This window comes from Topomyia yanbarensis, chromosome 2, assembly GCF_030247195.1.
Source record: "Topomyia yanbarensis strain Yona2022 chromosome 2, ASM3024719v1, whole genome shotgun sequence".
NCBI classification, from domain to species: Eukaryota; Metazoa; Arthropoda; class Insecta; order Diptera; family Culicidae; genus Topomyia; species Topomyia yanbarensis.
This window is the reverse complement of record NC_080671.1, coordinates 175,352,679-175,377,701: the sequence shown is the minus strand read 5'-3', so window position 1 is coordinate 175,377,701 and position 25,023 is coordinate 175,352,679. Positions and strand designations below refer to the sequence as shown.

Here is a 25,023-nt window from a genome sequence, read left to right as displayed (position 1 = left end):
TTGGCAACTATAGTCTCATTGTTAACAAGTTCAGATTGAATACCGTACTATTTAAAATAATCAAGAAATAGGAAATATCGCGCTTTGTTTACCAAAGCCGCCTTAGACTCATTATGGAAAACAACAATTTTTTTCTGGTCAAAACAACGTTCAAATGGTGGACGGTAAACCCACCTCACTTAGCATCTCCCCTTGTCCGCACTCTTCACACTCAAGCAACGTCATGCAACTACAAAACTCAAATTACCACCTGTAAAATCTAACAGGTTACTGCTACATCATGTAAATGCTATTAAAAGAAACGATACGCAATATACTTGATTTCTAGCCTTCAAATGTCCTCTTATCTTTTCAATAGCCATTACAATAAGTCTCTTTTCGGACATCGTTGAAACATGAATCTTCTCTGTGATATACTGCTTTAACATTTTAATCGTTAGTAACTCTACCTTAGGGTGGTCGGGGATTTTGCTGTTTTTTTTTGGAAATCCTGCGTATGATAGAGTCATTTGCCAATAAATTTCCAGATCAGGTCAGATCATCTTGCGTATATAATGCCACCTGGTGATGAAATCTATAACCTTGTATTTTCGCCCCATATTTTGATGGTTTTTGCAATATAAATTTATTTGTTGGTCTACTTGGCTCAAATTTGAAACAGTCTTCTAGTGGCACGGATGCTACTAGCCGTCTATTTATGCCTGTTCAATGATAGAGGGCCACTTAGACTCTGTAAGTAACTTTTGGTAGTCCGTCGCTGGTGACAAACATGAGTTGGAGAGTCTGCGAAGACAACTTGACCACCTGACAATCCGGCATGACATTGGTCAATTCCGTTCCCTTATGCTACAAGGACAAGGATCTCTTTCCGGAATTACTACGCGCACTCTTCTAACTTGAATGAGAGTTAACAGAAGCCTTAGCTATGTCACGTGACACCACCACGTAATTTAAACTGGAGCGAAGGAACAGACGACCTCCAGCTTATTTACTTACTTCAGTTTTTTTCCTAGTATACGAATAATCGATTCATTTACCCCGGATAATCGAGTTTAACCTGTATTGCAAAAGACACTTCAATTAAACGTTTGTCTTAGAATTCTTGCACAAATATCTGTATAAAACTGATATATGCCGTTAACTCGTTACCAAAATAAGTAATAAACAAAAACCAACTAAAAACACAAATCACACTTTCAAATTCTGAAAAATCGGCTAGAACCAAAATAGGTACATTTAAATTTACTATAACAGGAATATTTACCCTGCCCATTCTATTTTTTTCAATTGCTTCGCGAACGAAGTTTAAATTCATAAGATAAAGCAAAAAAAAAATTAACTCGTACTATATACAGAAATATTAAGTAAAAGTACGAAACATTTCGTTTCATTCGCGAAATATAGTTTTGTCGTCGACGATAACTTTCGTGCCGCTTGCATGTAAAATTACGAAAATTTTCTTTCATGAAGTGGCCATATTCTCGATTCGTGAAATGAAAACCTATTTACAATGCACGAAAATGCTTCGTTCCAGATAGTTACAGAAGAATTCGTGCATCGTATGATTATTTTTATTCATGGATTTATTTTTTCAGCGCGAGCATACAAATATCTCAATAGTAATTATTCTCGTCAGTTGTAAAATTCTTTCAGGGTCAAAAATTAATAAAATTAAATCGAATTGTAACGGCCCAATGGAGATATCAAAGAAAGATCTTCATTTCGCTATTATCAATTTATCAGCATATAAAACAATCAACTTGTTTTATTATGTACTACTGCTCGAAAGATTACGCTCACTTCTCAAATACCTTCCTTTTTAAACAAGCACTTAAGGTTAAGTATAATATTTCCCACAAGTTCCACACGAAATAACTAAAATTTCATGAATCCTGATAGAATGTGCCCGAAATGGCAACAATGTGTTGAAATTAAATAAAACATCATCGACTACCGTTTTCCTTCAAGTACTGCTTATATGCGGCTATAGAATAAATTCACCACGAACTCCACTATGGCAGAGTGACGTCGTTCACCTACCAGCAAACCACCCCACGTTGTATATAAACGCCACGCACTTCACCTGAACCTGTCTGCCGACGACATGATGGTGGCACAACTCGCTTCCAAAACGCATCGCCTGTCGCGCCGTGTCTAGCGGGATGAAGAAGTTAATCTTCTCTCCAGGTCCTGATTGAGTGAACTGATCCGCAAAGAAGACAATAAAAATCCACCAACACCCGATTCTCCGCAGGCACACGTTGCACAACGCGCCTCCATTGCCAACCATTTTGTTCCACACACTTACGGGAAAATATCTGCGCGTGTGTGGATGTGTGCGTGCTCGAGAGAAGGTAACGGCAACACAAATTAAGCAGAGCCACCACCCCCTACCATAAAAAAGCATAAACACACAGTCTACCCCAGCCAACCCAGCATAGTCGGCCTTAGCACCTTAGCAACCAATCCAGCGCGATCGATGCGACGGAAGGCGAGGCCCTGCCTAGCTTCTTTTGCTCTCTTTCTGCTCACACTTTCGGAAGTTTGTTTCGATTCAGTGTGTTAGTGGTCCTGCTTCCTAGGTGTTGCGGTGTTGGTTTCGAAATGAAAAGTGTGAGTGAAATTTTCTCAGATTGCACAGCGGCTTTTTGCTTTTCCTTTGCCTCTCAACGCACACCACCATCGCATTGGGATGCTAGTATTGGTTAGATTTTGTGTAAAAACTCGAAATTGTGACACCTCTCACCGTCGGAGTTGATTTAGTTCAGTGCCGACCGCTCGCGGGTTATGTTGTGTACTGTTTTGATTAACTTTCGTGTGTACTCGTACCCCCGAAACGTGTAGATCGATCTTCAGCTGTCGGTGGCTGATCCTTTTAGTGCTTCTAGCACATGATAAACATAGCTGAGGATCACGTCGAGAACCCGCGGATCTTCATCGTAGCTGGGACCGTTTTGGAAATGATTATCGTTTAGATTGTAATTTTTCGGACGGCTTCGGGACTCCTCTTGAACAGTCGCCCCGATACGAGTACGAGCCTAATTCGACCAATGCCACTCCTGTTTATTATTTATATGAGCGGGCAGTGAGATTCGTTTGGGAGAACCCGAGATAACAGGAAAGACGTCCAGTAACAGAAAGAGCTCAAAAGAAATATGTGTTTATAGATCTTCTCCGGCAAATGAAATGAATATCAATACATGAATTATACGGATAGCAATTAAAAGTTCAGTGATCTACGAGCGTGGCCATCGTAAATCAAAGCCGCGAAAGCAAACAAGCCTCGGTCGAAAAAAGCGGATACAGCTCAGCTTTGCTTGTTCAACAAATTGCTCACCAATTTCGGTGGCGCTAAAATAAATAAAATCCTCGTCAGGTAATAACGTACAGGCTACCGTTTTCATTCCTTTACGCTCCAATCAACAAGTGCGTGTGCCTTAACCAATCCGTGGATCGTGTGATCGTAAATTCCGTTGGACTGACCTTGCACTCACCCCAGATCACGGCGGAAGCGAGACGAAGAAAAGTAGTAAACCAGGATAAAAGTGCGCCCAGTGCCGAAAGTGAAGTCCAATTGCTGTCAATATTGGCTGGAAGATTGTGCAATCCAACCGATCGTGCGTTGGCTTGCTGCGTGTTTGTGTGTCTGTGTTCGTGTTTGTGTGACCAATCATCACCTGTTCGGGCGATACAAAACCACCCAAAAAATCATCCTATATGGTAATGGCAGAGATCGGTGGCCCCTTGGCGCACCAATTGAATCCCCTGCAGAATCATCGCGGAGGACTGGTGCAGCCGTCGCTGGTGATGAACCATCACCTGGACCCGCTGGACAACGGGGGTGGAACGTGCCATACGCCAAACATTCTACCAAGTAAGTGCGCGCGCTCTGGGGACGGAATTGGTGGGCTGAAGAAGGGCAGCTACCTGCGGTTTCGGGGACCAGGAGTTCAATTACGAAATTCGAAAGTGGGTCGTGAATTGAAATCCGACGGTGTGTGATTTATGTGACAAATTTTGGGTAAACTTGATAAGGAGTTTCAGTGAGCTGGCGTTGGGAGTCTTAAGTGGTACTGGCAATTATCCTTTTGGATTATTAATTTGTAGAAAGGAGGAGATTAATTTTTCGCGACTTCATCGTTGTTACAAACTTTTATGGTGGCGCTCCGCCTACTGTGATGTTTGAAGTTTCGTCATCCTAAGGACTACAGAAACTAGTAATCGTTGAAATTGAAAACTAGTTTTCCATAATTAATTCATTCTTTGCGATCTAGAAATGAGCGACCGAAAATAAAAGTCGCAAGGATAGAACATGCTTCGCAAAACCCGTTATAATAATATTAAAATATAAAAATCGGAAATAAACTTCAAGCATAAAAATCGAACTGGGACATTTCTTTGTAAGAGTCGGATAAAAAAACCTTCAGTAAAAGAACCGGAAAAAATATATCCGATTCTTACAAAGTAATTTTTGTTAGCCGACTTTTAATCTTGAACATCAAGATATACGGATGCTCCTACGAACGATTTATTTATTTTAAAACGATTTTTATACTGGAGGTTCATCCTTGCCGAGTTTTATGGGTGAAAACTTTTCAAGACATTCTTATGCTAAAGAATTTCTGTCCGATTTTTATGCTTGAAGTTTATTTCCGATTTTTATATTTTAATATTATTAAAACGGGTTTTGCGAAGCATGTTCTATCCTTGCGACTTTTATTTTCGGTCGCTCAAATGATGTTGCTAAAACTATACGGTGAATTAGTGAGATTGCGTCGAAGATCCGTAAAGCGACAACATAGTCAAATAGGATATTCTGAAACGATTTTATCGTGTTCAATCACAAGAGATTATTTATGCATTCTGTTATTAGAACTGTTGTATATGTATTAATCCTCTGGTTCCAAACCCCGCCATTAGACGGGTTACGCAAGATTCGGTGTATAATATGCAAAACATGATTACATGTTGTCATTACTATGAAAACCGTTCTGATGAGACGAAGTCGAAACGCAAATTCCATAGCTAATGTAACGTTCTGTTATTTGTACTCCATTATTGTCATTGTGCTATAGACACAATGGTGATGATAGATTTCAAATAACTGAAAAAACAAATTGACATTTGGACGCGGGGCGCAGTATAAAGTGTTTTCATTTGTTCTAGAATGCGAAGATTGTTTCAAAGTTTGCGAAAATTGTTTATCTTAAAATAATGATTTACCATTTATTACATAAACATTCAATATACATGGAAAAACAATGTTCCCAATTTCCCCCCATTTTTACGTTACAAAAAGAGGACCGTGAATAATTATAATTTATAACTGTGCTAAATTTTCCTTCCATGATGACTTGTTGTTTTTTTGTGAATTTCAGTCCGAATTTCCGCCATGTGAACTATTTCACAACAATATGAATATTTTTCATAAACCAAATGTTGACTAGTGATTGAATGGATACATTCTGGAACCTTGTTTGTGGTTGTTTGTTTCATGATTTATTACATCTTGATTGTTACACGAAATTCGTAATATTCGAATCATAGTTTGTGAACGCTAATTGGTTCATAAAACACGCGTCCACGTTCATTATATATTTTATAGAATATACAATTTTGCGCTCGATCCTAATATTTTACGTGAACAATTTCACAGACTCAGAATAAAAACTTAGCATATTAATCAATCTCATTCGTGTACGTGAAATAGTTCACTAAATCAAAGTATTATTCATGGATTCGTGAACCGATTTTTGATTCATAGGTCATTATTCGTGATCTATGTTGTGTACTTGTGAAATTTAGAAGATCCTAATCATTTTCTCTTTCAAGCAACTCTGCACATGGTCTTAAAATTTTCAGGAGAACCATTTCACAATATTTTAAAAATTATTCATGAATTTTAACATAGTTGTGTTTAGCTACTAGCTACAACCATTGGTACGAGTAGTGCATATAAGAGAATAAATTAGGAACTCGAACATTTCTTGACAAACATATGATTAGAGCACAAAAACCAAATGTCAAAATTCACTTTAAAGAGATATTCTGGAAAAACCGTTATTGCCCAAGCACGGTGTATTTCGCTGGGCGATTAACGGTTCATCCGGAATTTCCCCCCGACGTGAATTACGACAGTTGGTTTTTGAGCCCTAATCATATGTTTGTCGAGATTTGATAAGGTTCATTGTGATGTTTTGTGAAAATAAAAATTACGGTAAAAACAAAAGATATAGTCACAAATCGTGTTCGTGAAATTATTCACAAAACTATAAGATCGTTTACGCTTTCATGATTACCAAATATTATTATTACCAAATATCATGATAACGTACACATAAATTAAGATAATCGTGACTAACCTCCTGAAATCATGAACATCCTTTTTTTTCGGTTCTTTTATTCGATGTTGATATAACTCAAATTATTTGAGTATAATACCAAGTATATTTTTCGGGAAACTGGTTTTATGAAAACATAAATAATGTCATTAATTCGAGATTTATTATTCATGCTTTTGGGAGTTTAGTAACGATGTTCGTAAACGGTTCATTATAGGAAATCGTATTTTTTTCATAAATTAACTCTGAAAAAGTCATGCTAAAATTGTGACTCTAAGAAACATCGCTCCTAAGACCCAATGCAATCGTCTTTTTGTCGTTTTATCAGTGAGAGAAATTTCAAATAATAATTTCATTGAAACTAGAGAACTGTAACTAGCCGGGCCTCTTACCTTTTTGAGGGTAAAAGAATAGATTTCTTTTCGTTTGAAAAAAAAAAGTTTTATGAATAAATAAGAATACATAATTATTTAATCTAGATAGCGAAAACAGTATTGAACATCAACAATTTCGAACAACCTATTTAAAAGATACGGTGATTAAAGCTATAAATTCACTTTTACAGTGCTTCGAATTCGGCGAAATCACGTCTTAATCATTAGCTGCAGAAAAATATAAAAAATGTAAAGAATCGAATTCTTTCACCCCAAAAGTAGAACATTGTCCCAAGATTGTGCGGAGAACGGTAGGAAAAAAGGCAGTTTTTTTTCTACACCGTTTGCTGAATCTTAACGGTCTACTGACCAATTTTTTGTTTTGTCTGAAAAAGCTATTGTAGATTGTTTTTGTAATGAGAAAGTCGAAAAATATATTGCCAGCTCACGAAAGCTACGGATTTTTCATTCAACGCTCAAAATTGTCCAACATGACCATTTTACGAGTCAGGATTTTATTGCTAGGGTGGATGTACCAATAGTCGCGTACTTAAGGAAAACTTTTGCTAAAAATCGATGAATAGACCTATGAACAATGTTAATACATGAAAGGAAAGCTTTTAATCCCCACTTCATAAATATAAATATAAAGATGGTTTAATAACCAATTTATGTATTCAGAACCGCTTGTACCACTATACGAACACATGTACCAATAGTGGTGCAATCACTAATTTCGGTTCCTATTGTTGCAAATCCCATTGATTTCTTATGGGACTTGCAACTGTAGGTACACTATATCAACTATAGGTGCAAGGGAGCTCAAAATTCAAAGAAAATCTTTTTTTTTCAATAGGTATTTGAGCAAATTTCAAGGATAACAGTTTTATTGTCGCATAATTTTAGTGCGATGAATCGATAAAAAATATTTATTGATAATTGGTACCTTAGTTTGGCGTATTACCCACTACTGCAACTATTGGTACACCTCAACTATAGGAGCACCTACCCTAATAGCTTTTATTTCCCCATTGTTCACAACATAATTTCACGGCTACAGAGGTGAACTACAAGCTAGCAACTTAAACATATATTTTTTATTCACCAAAAATTTAAAAAGGCATGAACATTTTTTAACTAAATTACCTTTTTGCCATGCACCAAATATTTTTTTCTCGTTTTCCCCAAATTTACAACTTTTAACGTTAAATATATTCAACATAGTAATTCTAAAATGCAAAGAATGTATTTGTATGATTAATAGGAATGTTGTGAAGAGAGGGGTTGGGCAGCAGAGGGTTGATGAAAATCAATCAGCGTACTCTAAACAAACTGATTGATTTTGATAAAGTTTTAGCAAACAGTGTGGAAAAAATTGCTTTTCCGTTTTCGATTTTCATACCGTTCTCCGTTTAACCTTACGGGTTGGAAAATATATTGATATGTTGAGGAAATTGAGCTTTGCATTTCAATAAATGTAAAAAAGAAGAATTCAATTTATCATTCAATGTCCCTCTCAATTGACCGTGCGGGAATGTCCTAATGCATTACTAAAATTAAATTGCGAAATTTATCACCTCCAGCTCTTCATTTGCGAAAATGTAAACGCCAAAGTTACAGCATGTCTCAGCTGTCAAACTCACTGAACAGTTTAATTAGTAGCCATAAAAATACCGGAACATATAGAGTAAGGTGGGGTAAAAGTGCGCGTCGGGCAAAAGTGCGCATAGGACTTTTAGAAGCACACAAGCGCTAGAACCTGGCAACTCTGTATGGATTTAGTGTATCATTAAGTCAACAAATCGCACATATAAGCATGAAAGGTTTGAATATAGTGGCTTGAAATTAAGGGGGAAGGACCATTTTTCGCTGATTTGATATTATTTTTTGAATTTTGGGAATCATAAATTAGCTGTTTGAATAAATCAGGATCTATAAAACTACAGTACCCTAAAAATCTTCAACATATGGTTCGTTGCGAGATATATTTGATTTAATGAAAAAATCAGTAATTTTCGTAACAATTGAATAAGTTAAAAAACTGACAGTGTGGTAAAAGTGCGCATAGCATATCCGCCCCAAATCAAAAGACGCGAGTGAAGCTTTTTATATAAAAATTGAACTAATTCTTCCATGATTTAAAGAAAGGACCAGCATCTTCAATAACTGCGAGCTCACCAGTCAAATTACGACTGATATGAGCGGTTTAGGAACAAAAGCATCAGCATAACTGGTTCCAAGGAAAAATATAGAGTGCCGAAAGCTCAGAGTAATTAAAAAAGAACCAAAAAACCATGAATATGTAAATAAAGATGTATTTCCAATTTAAATAGCATATTCGCAAGAATTCTTGTAGTGATCTACCCAACTATGACAAATAATTATGTTACCAGGGGTGACAGTTTGATCATGAACGACATTGTCTAAAAGATGAAACATCCAAGTTTTTTCAACATAATGGAAAACTGAACAACATCAACCGAGGCAGAGGGAGGGGTACTTTTTAGTTATGAAGGAAGAGTAAGAGGGGATGGATATCCTAAAATTGATTAGTTTAATTTATGGGCGGAAATAAATCGGCTATTTAAGCTGTGCGCACTTTTGCCCCGTGCTATGCGCACTCTTGCCCCGACCATGAGGCAAAAGTACGCATTTGAGTATTCATAAGAAAATAACTATCTCTCGAATTACAAGCAAAACCAAGAGATATCTAGTATTACGTTTTGAAGATGTGTGATGAGAGTAATAAATTGTAATCATGCCGATTTTCTAGTGCTTTTCTACCAATAGTTATTTTACAAAAACTGTTAGGTGCGCACTTTTGCCCCACCTTACTCTAATAATGTGTAACCATATGCAGTGTCGGTCGATCATTTCTCAACTGGATCGGGGCAGCTTCTAGGGGACATTATTTCAGTTGCATATCGTATGTTTGGAAATCTATTCAAATATATCTCAATATTGGAATGTTACTATATTGCACCTCAATACTTCTTGCGTCAATTTAGATTTTTAGGATTCAGGCAACTTTTGTTAAAACAACTGTACGGTTGCTGAAATAGAATGTTTCCAACTCGGAAAAAAGACAAATTGGTCTAAGTTTAAAATATTTATGATCGAAAAAAATGTCAATTCCTAATCCCGCCGGAAAGTTTTTTTTATTTGCTGATTGCAGCAAATTGGGTTCGATTCCCAGGTTAAAACTTCCATAAAACAAAGTAAAAAAAACCTTGATCTAGGAACTGGATATTTTCAGGAAATTTCAAGTTTATTTTGAAAAGTATATTGTGCTTGATGATAAAACGTGAATAACTTATGAAAAGTTCGTATTAGCACGAAATAGTACTTTATGTCGAAAGGAAATCTAAAATAACTTGAACACGGGTGAATTTTGAAGAACACTTTTGTAGGACCATTTTGAATTGAAATAACATTTTCAAGTATATGCTTTATGTACATTATTTTAAGTTGTTGAATTTTAAAGATATGTTCGAAGTTTTAGTTATAAAATCTGTTATTTTTATTGCACTATAATTTTGGAAACAATTTACTAAGAGCATTTTGCTTTGAAATGCCATTTGGTATCATATTCTATAAGAAAAATATATTTATGTATGGTAAATAGGGGAGCCCGGGGCTAGTTGGCGCTTGGGGTAAGTTGGCGGAATCCCCTTTTCTCCGTTTCTATTAGACATAAAGCGCTCTCTCTCGTTGTGAACCTCAAGTAATGTGAAACGCATTATCAAATGTATTTTTGTTGGTAAACGTTTTGTTTTGTAGAAACTGTGGGTGATATTGTGTTTTTGAGCATACTTTGTAAATTCTCTTAATTTTAAACATTTTATGTTATTTAAGATGGTTTTCAATATATTCCCGTATGATTATATTTTTCGATAGAACGTGAAAAGAGCTTTCAGTATCCGTATAGATATTACACCTATCCATACCCAAAAGTAATTTTTTAAATCCTTTTTCATAAAAAGTGCGGTTGGGGTAAGTTGGCAATGACGCACACGGGGCAAGTTGGCGGTACTATTTACTGTGCAAACATAATCATCAAATATTTTCATTACTCGAATTCACTCCAAAGTAAGAGAAATTTTTTTTGTGTCTCTCGTCACTGCAGGGGACAATTATTTCGACCAATCGCCAGAAGAATTTCGAAAATTTACTTTTGAATATGGAGTACGCGTCGAAGGCAAAATGACGGGGTATTGAGACTGAAATATAATGAAAAGTGTCGAATAATATACAGTTTTATTGAAAAGACAATCGGCACATTTCATAAGAACCACTGATGTAATCGAATTTCCATTTAATTGCTTATTTTTTGGCATTCCGCCATCTTACCTCACATATACCGCCAACTTACCCCGGGGCTGGGGTAAGTTGGCGGCTTTTCCGCGTCACATATTTTTGTCTCTAAAAATAAAGACAACGTATGAAATATTTTCATAAAATTCAGAGATGTTGCCAACAATCTGCCCTTTCATGCAACGTGTTCTATTTTGCAAGATCTACCAAAATCAAAGCGGTAAAAAATTAAAACAGAAATACCGCCAACTAGCCCCGGTCTCCCCTACTATGAAAAGTTAAACTTCTTTTGACTGATAAATTCTTCGTAATGCAATTAAAGTTTCTTTGCCGTAACAAAAAAAAAACTTAGAAAATAATTTCTGGAGGATTGCATTTTTTTTGACAAATATTTTTTTGTTTTCTGAAAAATTTTACTAAAAGATATTCAAATAGAAGAATTAATTCTCTACAACTCATAATCATAATATAGTTTAGCTGTACAAATTTCTAGATTTTAAATATGTTATAATAAGCAAGAAATATGGCAAAATTTATTTCTAATTATAACATAAAGGATGCTGCGATTCAAACTTTAAACTCGTTTAACTGTACAGAATCAAACACAGTCTACTTTAATGGGCTTTTTCTAAATTTATTTTTAAAATTTACGTTCATTGGTTCTAAATGAAGTGTCAGCAAAAATTATATATTGACCTGTTGAATATCAAAAGGCAACTTGAGGCGGAAATAACGTCACCTACGTTCGATTCCCAACCCCACACATCGGATTGTAGATTTTTCTAAAAAGATTTTTCTAACTTGAAAAAAGAGACGAATGACACGGAAGTTATAAAAGATCTATAATTTAAAAAGGCCTCCTTTGTCTCCCTAATAAATTAAATTGTAGCATTAATACATGACCTTCCAATTAATGGTTGCTATTTTTTCATTGCTTTATCAAATATTTTTGTTCTATTTCCAAGAGCTGAGCGCCATCGAACCCTAAATTTGTAATCGCATTATCGCCATACAATCACGCGCGCCGGCTGAAACAACCACCAGGTAGTCATACGTAACAGGTTGGGTTCTAGTACGACTGGAAGCAGCAGCTCGTTCGAAATTCCCTTCACTGGTTGTTGAACCCGTTCTAGTAGTAAAGGGAATTTCCTATCGTTACCCGTCAAACCGACGAAAGTAAGTTTCGTTTAGGGTCAGCTGTCATCGCTTGTCCTCGAGCCGCTGTTTCCTGTGATATGACTCATACTTTAAGATCGGGTTATTTATTAAAGTATTTAAACCTTCATTGTTGCTAATTATCATATCTTTAGCACATGACAAAAAATCTGCTGTCTTTAGTATCGGGCCAGGTTCCCCATCGTTATATCCCGCGGGCAATCCATTTGCGATATTTTGCTCCTAATAATCCAGATTGGTAATATCAATCCGCTATTCGCATTTTAGGAGGATTTATTTTGTTTAAATGAGACAGTTATCTGACCGACATTAAGTTCTTCTTAAATCCCTTTCCCATGCTCTATTTCATACCTCAAGGACATGATAAAGCAATAAGTCATAACAAACCAACTCTTCGGCTTTCCCACAATTTCGGCCCTGACACCAGCGATCGCCAGTCCTAAAAACTGCGCCATAATCTAAAAGAAACAAACAAATCGGCAGTGCGAATCTAATCTCCGGTTATTCGCCAACTCTGCAAAAACCTGTCAATCACCAACACCAGGCATCTTATGGAGGCATGTTATGATCGTTCTGTCGCTACCCGATTCCACGGTTACAATTTTTCACACCCGATCCCGGGCAGTGATTTCAGCATGTCTACTAATGGTAGTAAGGATACGGAGCATCGCAGATTTCGGAAAAGGCGTAATTAGCGTCTCTTCACGATACGACCAATTTGCAACGCTAATTACGCCGTCATATTCGTGGATCATACCATGCACAACCGATCTCGTTGCCACGGCATCCGAGGTCACCCGGTGCAGGTCGAAAAATCGAAAAAAACAAGCGATCCCTTGAAAAATCGACGTTATGTTTACGCTAACGTCATTCATCAACATGTGTTCAATCAGAACGGTGCTGCACACGCTGTCGGTGTTTTTTGACATATTTTGTTTTCTCTCCGCAAGAATCTGACGAATGGATGGATGGACGCTGCTGCTGCGGTTCAACCTTCGAACCCCCGACAGACGGCTGAAATTTGATGACGGCAATTTTAAAAGTTATCTCCCATGTTTTCCAACTTCTCGTACAGTGAAGACGCACTTTTAGGGCCCGATGAAAAAAAACACAAACCAACCATTTAGCGGTTAATAGTTCATGCACATAATTCTTCCCGGCTGCAGTTTTTTCTTCTCGAACGTCGGTCGCTTTACTTCAGTAAGGAGATTTAAGATACCCGAAACGACTATCTAATTGACTCTATTAATAGAGCTTTTTTTAGTATCCGGGCGGCCCATTCGGATTCCATTATTTATACTAACCTTGTTTGTTTTGACTGTTGTCAGTCAGGTTTCCCACCAGAAAATGCATTTTTTGTTCAGCTTCCATTAAGAACGCGTCCATTATTGGTTCTGAAACCGGGCCGATTCCGTCGCGTTCATAAATTACTTATACGTGTGCGGTTGACGTTCCTGGCTGGAGAAGTCGCGCTGTCGTCTCATCTCGCAACACGCAACTCGCAACGTTGTTATAAACTCGATGACCTTAGCGAGTGACCCCGCTTCCATCATAGCCTGCTGCCATGTCGTAAAATGTCTTGCATGTGGCTGGAGAAAAAAAAATATATTTATGAAGTTGTCAACTGGCATACGCGGCAAGGTGACAGATTCTGAAGACGGCAGCAAATGGTGACAAATTTCGCTCACCACCTGCAGGGTAGGATGATTCGAGTTTTCACATCTGACAGGGCCGGTAATGAGGTGAATTTTATGGGCTATTAAATTAGTTTGGAACTACATCAGGTGGATTGCCAGTTGTTAAGGCGGAAATGAGAATTCTGCGAAAATCGAAATCGATACGATTGTCTTTGGAAAACCAGCATTTTTTCATTTTTTTCTTATTAATTAAAGTAGGGTGTAAGCCTTGGTGTAAGCATCAACTTTTTAAATGTGTGAAAAAAGGTGCGCAATATTGTACAAATTTGTAAAATGTACAAATTTAAGAAACTTTATTAAATAAATTAAATGTCTATCTCTATTGGTTCATGCGTTATGATTTGACGGTGCTGATTTGAAACTAAAGTAATTTTCAGGCAACTTGTTTCAGAGTTGACAATTTGCTCAAGCCACCGCATATCTAACTATTATGATTGAAGAGTTAGGAGCCTTTCTTCGTCTAAAATTGTACAATCATAAGATAATTCGGTTTCAACCACATAAAGGGCAATTTGATCATTCAGGAAAAAAAATCGATTATGATATATTTTTGAAATTTTACAAAATTGAATTAAAAACATTACATTTGTAATTGAAAATAATGGAATTGTTTTAATGTGTTAGTATACAATGTTCGTTTTTAAAGATTCCAAAAATCAGCTATAATAGAGCATATTAGTAAAAAATCAACAACAAAAGTAATACAAAGTCTAGAAGTCTTTTGTATTAATTTTAATTAGGCCGTTACAATTATTAAATAAAATGTCCTAGCACAACTGGGTGGCAAAAAACATAAGCATTTTTTAATTATTAAAATAACTATAGAAGTTAATTCCAAATTCGTATTTGCGTTGCGTTGCGTTGTGACGATGATTTTGGCGGATTGCACACTAACTTCATCATGTTTGACTGCTGATTATCTAATAGGAGTGAAATTATTTCCAATTTAGAATTTGGAAAAAAAATCATTACTTTGACTCGCCACATTCTCCGTCGATTTTAAAAAAAAATTACAAAAACAACTCAGAGAACGGGTTTGGGCAGTCTAGTCCCACACGATGGACCTGGCCTACTCGGACGGAGACTTCCACGGCGAAAGAAGTTCTCCCGAATCCGATCCAATCAGCTAGGTGCCGAGCTGCGATTTCGGATGGGGCGTGGCGTCCAGACGACCCATACTCAGTGGTCTGTCGCAGCATACTCAACTACTTCTCGACTTTGAATCTATCCTAATCCTGCGGAGTTTCCCGGCGGTGATTTGTCCCTGTTTCTAACTATTTTAACGCCATTTCCGTTGTAATCTATAATGATAAGCATTACCACTATGTTGACCGCGTTATATGTGTTTACGTCAATCTGTAGGCGACATTATCCGGGTTGACGTCCGGTCCTCCCGTTTCGAACAGCTCCCATCACATGCTCCGATGTCTCTTCGGCATTCTTACACTCCGGGCACAATGATGACGTTGCGTGCTCGAACGGATGAAGATACTTCCAGAAGCAGCCGTGGCCCGACAGGAGAGGTGACAGGTGGAAGCTCACCTCTCCATGCTATCTATTCACCCACGTTAACAGGTTTGGAATTAACCGGAAGGTCTCCCTTCCTTTCTCCGTATTTTTTCATTCTTGCCGTCACGTCGTCATCGAATCGATTCTCACCATCTTCCTTACGTGTCTGGTGTTCTTTCGATTGTAGCACTCGATATCCTCCACCGGGTGATGCAAATGGCGATCATCCGGGCGATAACGTATACTACCTACGACGATATTATTCTGTACGCGCTCGCGACTTGTGCAACCGTCAGCCGAAATGTTCTGTTCGCCTTTATGCGGTTCCACTTGGTTTTCAGCACTGCACCCTAGGTAGGAACCCCATATCGCAGTATCGATGACGAAACACTAGATAGCAGACGTCTCGTGCTGCTTCTCGGGGCGCTGACGTCTGGCATGATCCACGCTATTGCGTTCGTTGCCATCGCCGACTTTTCGCAGGCGTTGTCGACGTGGTTGATGAAGCTCAACCGGTTGTCGATTATTATCACTCTTCATTGCTTCATTGGACGCTTCGATGCAATCGCATGCCCTCTGACGTCGATTTTCACCCTCTGAACCGTTTTACAGTTGCTGACCAACAACACCTCCGTTTTGTTGTGAGCAATCTGCAGCTTGACCCAGTTCATCCAGTTCTCGATCACCGACACCTTCACTTCATCTAGTTTCTCACCCATCATCGTTAGTGACACGTCGTCCGCGAAACCAACGGTTTCCTGTGCAACCGCAGTGTCAAGACCCCATCGTAAATCCCGTTCAAAAAAGTTGGACCTAGAATGGAGCCATGAGGAACGCCCGGTGTGACTCGCATTGACTTATGCCCTTTGTTCATCTTGGACAGCAGCACTCTACTCTGAAAGTAGCTCTTCAGGTAGCATCTGGCATGGTTATCTCCTCTTAGTTTCTGATTAGATGCCTTCTCAGTACTCACGAGCATTGTCCGAATTACCTTCAATATCGATACTTCTTTGCGGAATCCAAACTGCATCTTGGACAGTCCGCTCTCACCCTTTGTGCATTTCGTCAGCCTGTTAAGGCTAATTGTTTCCATGAGCTTTCCAAGTGTGTCTCTGGCTTTGATAGCAACACCAGCTTCTGTGCCTTCTACATTTCGGGGAAACTGCCCTTAGCTGAACACTTCTACAGCACTACTCTGAACATGTCCGGATAGTTGATTTTAGTCGCATCGACGCTTATTTGAGCTCGTCGTTAGTCATTTGCCACTCGCCTGTGTTTGCTCCTTCTTATTAGCCGTACAGTGTCAGTGACCAGGTAGTTGGATCATGCTTCGGGAAGAAACCCTCAACGATTATCTTTAGCTTACTAGGGCACATTTCAGGTCCCGTCGACGGACCATCATCTTCGCTTTCACGACTCGGCAAGCGTCCCCCAGGGATTGGCGTCTAATTCTCAGCACTGTTCCTTATGTCAAACTGGCTTGCTTAGCTTGATCTCCCGTTTTGAAGCGGCCCCAACTTCCCGAAACGTCGCCTTGCGCTCCTCTCTCACTCTCCGATCTTGCTCTGAGCCCACCTTCTGCCTCTGAGACAAGCAATGTGCAGCGTACCGAGCGACTCATTTACCCAGTAAGCTGAACGCCGTCTACTGCGTAATTACAGTTTCCGCGGCATTGTAATGTCATAAGGCGTCACACTCATTCTTGTTGAATCAGCCGCGTCAATGTTCTTGTTAGCTCCCCGCATCGCCGTGATCTACTCGTTGTAGTCCTTGGCGGTAAACCCAGCCTCCACAACGAGCTGACCGGTAGGTGCCGAGGCATGTTCCCAATTTTCACTATAAATAAATATTCTCAGAAGATATCTTTTTCAAATGAAACTCAGAGAAGTATTTCGTATTTTAAGTATTAGGCACATTTGTATTGAACATATTCATATTTTTCAAATTTCATTAAAATATTTCTGGGCGGGAGGTGCGTACTCAACATCCCCCCCCCCAGTCCACGCTACTACGCCGCTGAATATAGCGTTTTAGCTTGAAGTTTTGGAAAACATTCTGGAATGGTTCGAAAGGTGTTCCAAAAATTTCCATGAATTTATCGATCGCTACTAAAAAATTTTTTCGATTGCGTATTTCATACACAGTATCCTGGGGAATGCGTACTATAATTTTTCAAGCTCAGGTGGAAACGGTCGCTTTGGTTGATCACTTGTGACTTGCAGATTTGCTTACTTGGTAAATGATGATCATTTGGCTCTGTACATCTTCAAAATTCTTATATTTCTCTCCAACTGGTATGCCACCACATCAGAGAACTGAAAACTTCATCTGATGTTAGTACGGATTTAGGAAACGTACAGGAATCGTCAGTTTACTCGGATAGTTAGTATCCGGCGCTGAATCTACCCAATCCTGACTGAGAGTTTCTCGGCGGCGGAATTTCTCCCCATATCGATGCCCTTCATGTCAGCCATTTAGATCCCAGTTTTGTCGGGATCTATTCGGGTGTCGAGTTCGGTCCAGCGCTTCCGATTTGCTGGTACCCCGACGACCCACCGCTAGCATTACACGCGACCTGCTCGATGTAGTCAATGGCAGTGGTACTGACCAGCTCACGGGCTTCCCGGTAGATCGAGATGATCGGTCCGGCGATTCTGGGTAGATATGGCGTCCGATATACTGGCGCCTTGGTGACCCGCTTCCGGTGCGTCGAGTTAGTCCCCGACAGAGAATCTGGCCTACTCCATGCGACGATTACCCATTATTCCATGCATCCACTCGCTTGATCATCTCGCCTTTTCACTGCAGAACCGAATTTGCACAATAGTTCCGTTGAGGGCGTTTCATACATTATCATCGTGATACATTCTGTGGAAGATGTTATGTCGGTTGCATATAGTTACTGTAGCAGCCATGGCCTGACAGAAATTGCGTTAGATGGAACTGACTTCTTCTTGCTTCTTGCTGAGGGCTGTGAGAAAATTACACGTGATACACACACCCAAGCGATCAAGTTCGTTAACATACAAACACTTGAGTCCTACTCGATCAGACATGCAATAGTGATCATCCATGCAAACCTATGCCCGTGATCTCGCAAGCATTAAAATGTACCTGTGATAAAGTGAACGTTCCAGCATCGACAAATTAAAAAGCGCGAATCGTTCATGAATCGATAACGTCCGGAAGGTCCTATCAGTATAAGCCCATGCCTTCAGTTTAACCATTCACAAAAAAAATAAATGATGACGCTCATTTACACTAGTCAACACGTTTCAGGGCAACATTGCCGGGAGCTCTAGTACTATGGAGAAGCTCGCTCTCTTCTAGCATATAAACCGTACACTCAAACTCGCGGACCGTTTATCTAAACGTGAAGCTACATACACTCTAACACACACGACATGCAAACGCCGACGGAAATTTAGTAGTCAACTGTCGCACTATCCAGGCTGTACGGAACCATCACTGACGACTGCTCCTGAATTCTTTTTAGGTAGTTATGATCCTTGAGCATTCCCTGATAGAGTTGTGAAAACTCCGTATAACTCTCCGAAAAAAGTGGGATCATTCAAGTTCTGCTTCAAAGAGGAAATGATCATTTCAAGCTTATTTTGAAAAAAGTTCATAAGCAATCAAGCTTAGGTGTTTTGATATTGAAGGTGCTTTCGACAACGTGTCTTTCGAATCCATTTTAGAAGCAACACGAGATCATGGAGTACCTTCATATATCATGAACGGAATACATGCAATGCTTAGCACCCGACATTTATGCTCATAGTTAAGACAAGTGAAGATAAGGAAAATGAAGGTCTACGGATATCCTCATGATGGAATTCTGTCACAACTTCTATGGAACCTTATTGCCGATGGCTTGTAGAGGAAACTTAATGAGCGTGGGTTTCCGACATATGATTTAGCCGATGCGTATAATGTAATGGCACCGTTTTTTGCATTAACACACTTTTTAGTTTGATGTAGCAAGCCTTGTGTTATTGAGGAAAAAAAATCACTAAAAAAGTTCAATCTTTCAATTCTAAATTAGATGTTATGTGCGAAAGTGTTGTGTATATTCATGATTTTTTGCAGAATTGTTAATTTACTTTTTCATACATTTTTCTGTAATGGTTTTTTCTGGTCAAGTCTCCCCTTGACCAAGGCGTGGGGAGACTTTACCAAGCGACTTTTGAAGTATTAGAACAAAAAATAATGGCATAAAACATGTTGCTATCTTTTTTTCCTATCTTATCGAGGTCCTTAGTACCAGGAAAAAAGTAAAAGGATTGTATTTCATGAATTTTATTTTTTTAAACATTTTCTTTTAGGATTAACTGTACTAATTACATTGCATGTTCACTAGGATGGGACAAAAAATAGATTCCAGCTCCGACCAACTTTTTGGGTAACATTTGGGTCCTAGAACATCTCTACAAATTCTTAGCATGATCCCTGGAACTATATTTTTGCGCCCACTGTTTAAAGTTTACATGGGATTTTATATGGAAAAATTAAGTTTCACAAAATAATTACTCCAGGAGTAGCCCATTGCTTCCTAAAAATAAACTGTTATGTGGCTTTTGTATGATATTTAACAAAGAAACAAAGTCTCGAAAACTACGAAACGATCTGACGCTTGAGAAAAAAGTTATTAAACTGAAACCAATTGATGCTCTGACGATTGATAAAATATTCATTTTTTCTAGCACCATTGCTGTTGCTTGTCCAATTATATGCAATTTTGTTTTGATCTTCTCTTAATGTGTCTAAATCATTTATCTGTACTGTTTGGCCACTTCGCAAGAGTTTTGAGGGATAAATTGAGTCTTCTTTTGTACATAATAAGAGAAAATTAAAGATTTTGTATATAATTCGACCGTCAGCAGCAGTGATGCTATAAAAAGTAAAATTTTCATTAATCTTCAGGGCATCAATCGGTTTTTGCTTAATAACTTTTTCCACAAGAATCAGATCGTTTCATGGTCTTCTAGACTTTGTTTCCTTGACTACTTTTCTATAAAAACCAGACATCTATTTATTTTTAGGAGGTAACGGGCGACTCTTGGAAGAATTAATTTGCAAAAGACGATTTCCCCATACGAAATCCCATGTAAACTTTAAACCGTGGGCGTAAAAATATAGTTTCACCGATCGAACCAAAAATTTGCAGAGTTGTTCTGAGAGCTAAATGGGACCCAAAAAGTTACTCGGAGCGAAATTTAATTTTTTTCATATAACCATTTCCCCTTCTAATGTTCACACTTCGAAATCTGCCATATAACTACAAATTTTGTTGACTAGTACTATAAAGATATAGACTGGTGCTTTGGGTGATATTTTTTTGTAACGTGATTAACATTAACAGTAGGTACCACAGAATAGTAAATATCCGAAATTGCGTATCTTTCTTCCGCTTATCGCATGTTGGTCAAGGCTCCCCATAAAATCTTGGTCAAGTCTCCCCAAAATTAGTTCTTAAGATCAATGCCGTGCTAATTTTATAAATAACTATTCCAAAATTCCGATTAACGTAGTATCATTTCACTATTTCATTGAGTTCTATAAAAAAAAACTTATTACTCTAGTAGATATGTCCATACAAAGCTTGATAACAAATTACATCAATTAACGCAAATCCATGAATAACGGAATTTTTTCTATGCGGAAATGATATTCACTCCAACTTTTAAAATTGCTTGATCAAAAAAAGTATAAACATACTTTCAAAAAAAATTTAAGAAAAAAATAGAAGACTGTGTGACTAACATAGTCGAAATAAAAAAGGGGAAAAAACAAATAGAAGACGTTATTGATAATTGTTGAATCTCGCGCTTGATCAAGTCTCCCAATGTTCCCCTACTGACGGTTCTTTGTTAGAGGGCCAAACCGGTGGTGGTGTCTATTGTCGTGAAATAAGATTAGACCAATCTCATTCGATTGGTAGATACCGTACCGTTTTCCAAGCAGAAATCTACACAATTCGATCACAAATCTCATTGCTGGCAGGATATTTCAGCAAGCAGGGTTCAGAGGCAAGAAAAAAATACTATCGGAACGCCAGATTAACCATAACCGAAAGTTAGCTAAAATTTACCAGCATAGATAGATAGATAGTTTTTATATATTGGCCCTAGATGTGTGAAGATCACTTACACGTGCCTTGATCACTTCGCGCGGAATGACCCATATCTAACTCAGTTGGCGTTTGTCATAAGATAGTATGACAGCTACGATGTGACGTCATGTTCGTTTGGCTTCGGCATTTGACATGTTCAATTGGCTCTGCTCAGTGTCTCCACCCAACTATGAGTATAGGAACTATAATTCGGAGTTATTAGTTTCAGAAAAATGTGATATTTTCCAATAAATGTAATTATAACGCAAGAAAAAAAAAATAGTTAAAACCATTCAGCTATCAGTAAAATGTACTAATTAACACGCTCTAAAACTGCACTAAGGGAATTGAAAAAAAAATAGCAGAATATATATTTCTTGAAGAGACATCCTTGGCAGTTTTTTTTTTAAATTATCACAGATTTGAATGCTTTGAAGATAGAACAAGTATGATATCTACGACAAAAATATTATAAAAAAATATTGGTTTGCTGAAGAAACTAACTTTCTTAACCTATTAATTCAAAACATATTTTTAATAATAAATATGCTAATATGACCTCCCTAGAAAAAATAACTTCACAAGATAGTCAAGTTTGTTTTGGACAAAAATAAATTGTTCAGGCCTGACAATACTTGTAACAGTGGCCCTAAAGAACTTCAAAAATATTACAGGACGAAATGAAAATAAAGGACCATCGACGATTCCTGCGGATGCAGGAAGTGAAGTGATAGGAGTTATGAGGATGAAGTGAGAGGTAGGAATTATGACAAATGTTCGTCTGTTACATTAATTACACTGAACAACACTGGTTGATTAAGTCGAACTACTCGTCAAACTCTCAACCCAACCCCGTCGACCCTTGCTGAGACAGCTAGTTTCAAATATGACAAATTAGAAGCTGCCGATACTCCCAGCAGATTTCCGAAATGTCTGCAAATAAGCTAGGGTTAACCGAATATTGTTCCCATCCATCAGCCTAATCCCACTGGGACAGTAGCTTTTAGTGAAATCATGCTCCCGAAAGCTCCCCCGGAGAAATCAAACCAATCCATCCGAACTTCAATCACAGAGTGGCAAATATAACTACCAAAAGTCCGGGTAATCCAAGATTCAATTAAACGAACCACGCACTACACCGAAACCCCCCTCCGCTTCACATCATTCTGGGACCCCAATTCTGGCTGCTGCGTCAGCTCAATGATAGACAGATATCCATCGATTGCGTTTCATAAAATCAGTCTCATGCGGCTCAGAAGAAGCCCCCCAGCAGATCTCAGCAGTGCTTAAAAATTGATCAACTTTTAATCAAATTACGTCCAAACGGCCGAACTGAACAGGTGTTTCGATTGGGCTGCTCAATTGAATGCTAGCGAAAACAAAAAAAAAGAAGCGAATCATTTCAATTATTAAACTGGACCTCTCGGTCAGCGGCAGTACCGAACCCGGCTGACCCATCATCAGTAAAGTTACTTCCCGTGCCGCAACATTGTTTATGCAGATAATCGCAACAAAAAAGCAGCCCGTTGTTTATCGAATTATAGCTAGTTATGGCTCTCATCGCAAGTAAATCAACTGTTGCTCTTGTTGTTGTCATTTCGTAACCACCGAGGGATTTTCCCTAGGGAAGAGCCCGCTCTCGTTCAACGCGTAAACAGACCTCTCCGAGCCAGAGAAACCAGAGTTTGTCTTTCACTCTTTCGCCCCGCCGTGCCAGCCGGGTGCGGTGAGTCATGCCTGCTGGAAGATGGTTGCGTCAGGCAAACACAATCTTGGAATTAATTGTAAACAAATATAATTAGATTTTATGTTTGATTTTGTCATTGCTTTTCTTCGTCATATTTTATTCAGTAAGGAGATGTGCAACTTTGCTGTTCAAAGTTTTCGTTGATATTTGCCAGCTATCTAACCAGTATACCTACAAGCCTTCAAAATATCGGAAGGTAAAAAAACAGAAATTTTATACACTTTGTAACACTGAACAAATTTACTTTAGTTAGTATTCGGAGTAATTTGAAATTTTGATCATTGTAGCTGAATTAAATAGGGGAATTGGTGGTAAAATGAACACGTTAAGCAAAGGCATTAGTCAAAGTAGAAGAAGCTAAATCAAAATAAATAGAAAAATATTGTTAGAACGTTCGAACGAAGAGAACGACAAAATTTTCACTAAAGCTTCTGATTTAACAGGCGTTTTGTAGATACGCAAAAGCGGTTCAACTTTTATTTTCTTGATCTAGCGTCTTGCCACTATTATCAGTTCAATGGCACCATGCTAACAAAATTTCTTTATTCTATTTCAATGAAACTATTTTCAAGGCTGGCCCTGGCCTGGCAAATCAGGGCCCCGGCAAGGAAAGATTCTTGTTGATCAATTGAATTAAAATATATTCCAATGATTTAATCAACTAAAGAAAACTGCCCAAAATTTAGCTTGAGCTTGTGCGACCACCCCTGGCTGCTACTCCGTTACCGATCAGGACTAGCTGAAGTTGCACAAGGTATCAGTAGATAAATATGCTTGTGAGTATCGAAACATCTTTCAACTTCTGATAATCCTAAATTGTTTCATTGGTCAATACCGGCGCCGGCCAGCCCGAACGTAGATCGCGAAAGGAAAGGGAAGGAATATTAGTCCGATACTTGCTTTTGCTAGAGACCGTATACACTACTGCGCACTCCACAAGTATCACGGGAGGAGGATTTTTGTTAGTAAGTATAGAAGTTGGATTCTACTTCTTCATTACCGATGCCAGAGAGGTAACTCCACCAGCTGGACTAGATATTGACCCATCAACTCATGGACCGGGGACCAACGGCTTTACTTCCCTTCAGAAGGAAGACCTGACCACAGAATTTTTCATCTAAGAAAAATCTCAACGATCTCGGCTGGGTTTGAACCCAGAACAACTGGGATGGGTGGCGGTCACGCTTACCACTCAACCACCGTTGCCGCCGTTAAAAAAACTGCCCAGAATTTATTATAATTAAAGGAAAATTGTCACTCATCCGCTCAGTAATTGGTGTCTTTTTTGAATAAAAGTAATTTGCTCTATTTTTTCCATAAGATGTTCGACTACTTGAACAAAACGGTAGTGTCTGCTTGATTACAAGTTCATTTTACCACAATTTGAAAAACTGTTTCAGTTAAAGCTGTTGCACTTGACGCATCGAAGTCCTACGGATAACGAAGCGTCTTTCGAAAATGAGAGAATCAGAGCACAACTCCGAAAGCACTCTAGTTGAGTGTATACGAAAAATAGAAGAAGTACTCATGAGTCAATTTCAATTGATTGATTCTTTTTTCTCTATTTTCTCTGTGATTTTTTAGAATCTCTCATTTTATTCCATAACGAACAGAAATAAACGACAACCACATGCTGTAAACATGAAATCGGAACACTTATTGATTTATAGATTCAACTAGTTACAACATTTTAGTTGCTCTCCGTGATAGCTTGCTGATGTATACTACTACCCAGGTGTTTAAAAAAATTTTA

The 25,023-nt window shown here is 38.3% G+C and overlaps 1 protein-coding gene across 2 annotated transcripts in view; it reads left to right on the top strand.

The window, feature by feature from the left end:
* The first annotated feature begins 2,751 nt into the window (after nt 1–2,751).
* LOC131682197 (insulin gene enhancer protein isl-1) overlaps nt 2,752–25,023 on the top strand; it is a 145,311-nt gene continuing 123,039 nt past the window's right edge. Inside the window, exon 1 of one of the 2 annotated variants that reach the window (XM_058963514.1) lies at nt 2,752–3,874. In XM_058963514.1, coding sequence (XP_058819497.1) covers nt 3,718–3,874 — 157 coding nt within the window. In that variant the 5' untranslated portion in view covers nt 2,752–3,717. The remainder of the gene's footprint in view (nt 3,875–25,023) is intronic. The other variant, XM_058963515.1, reaches the window with a different exon arrangement.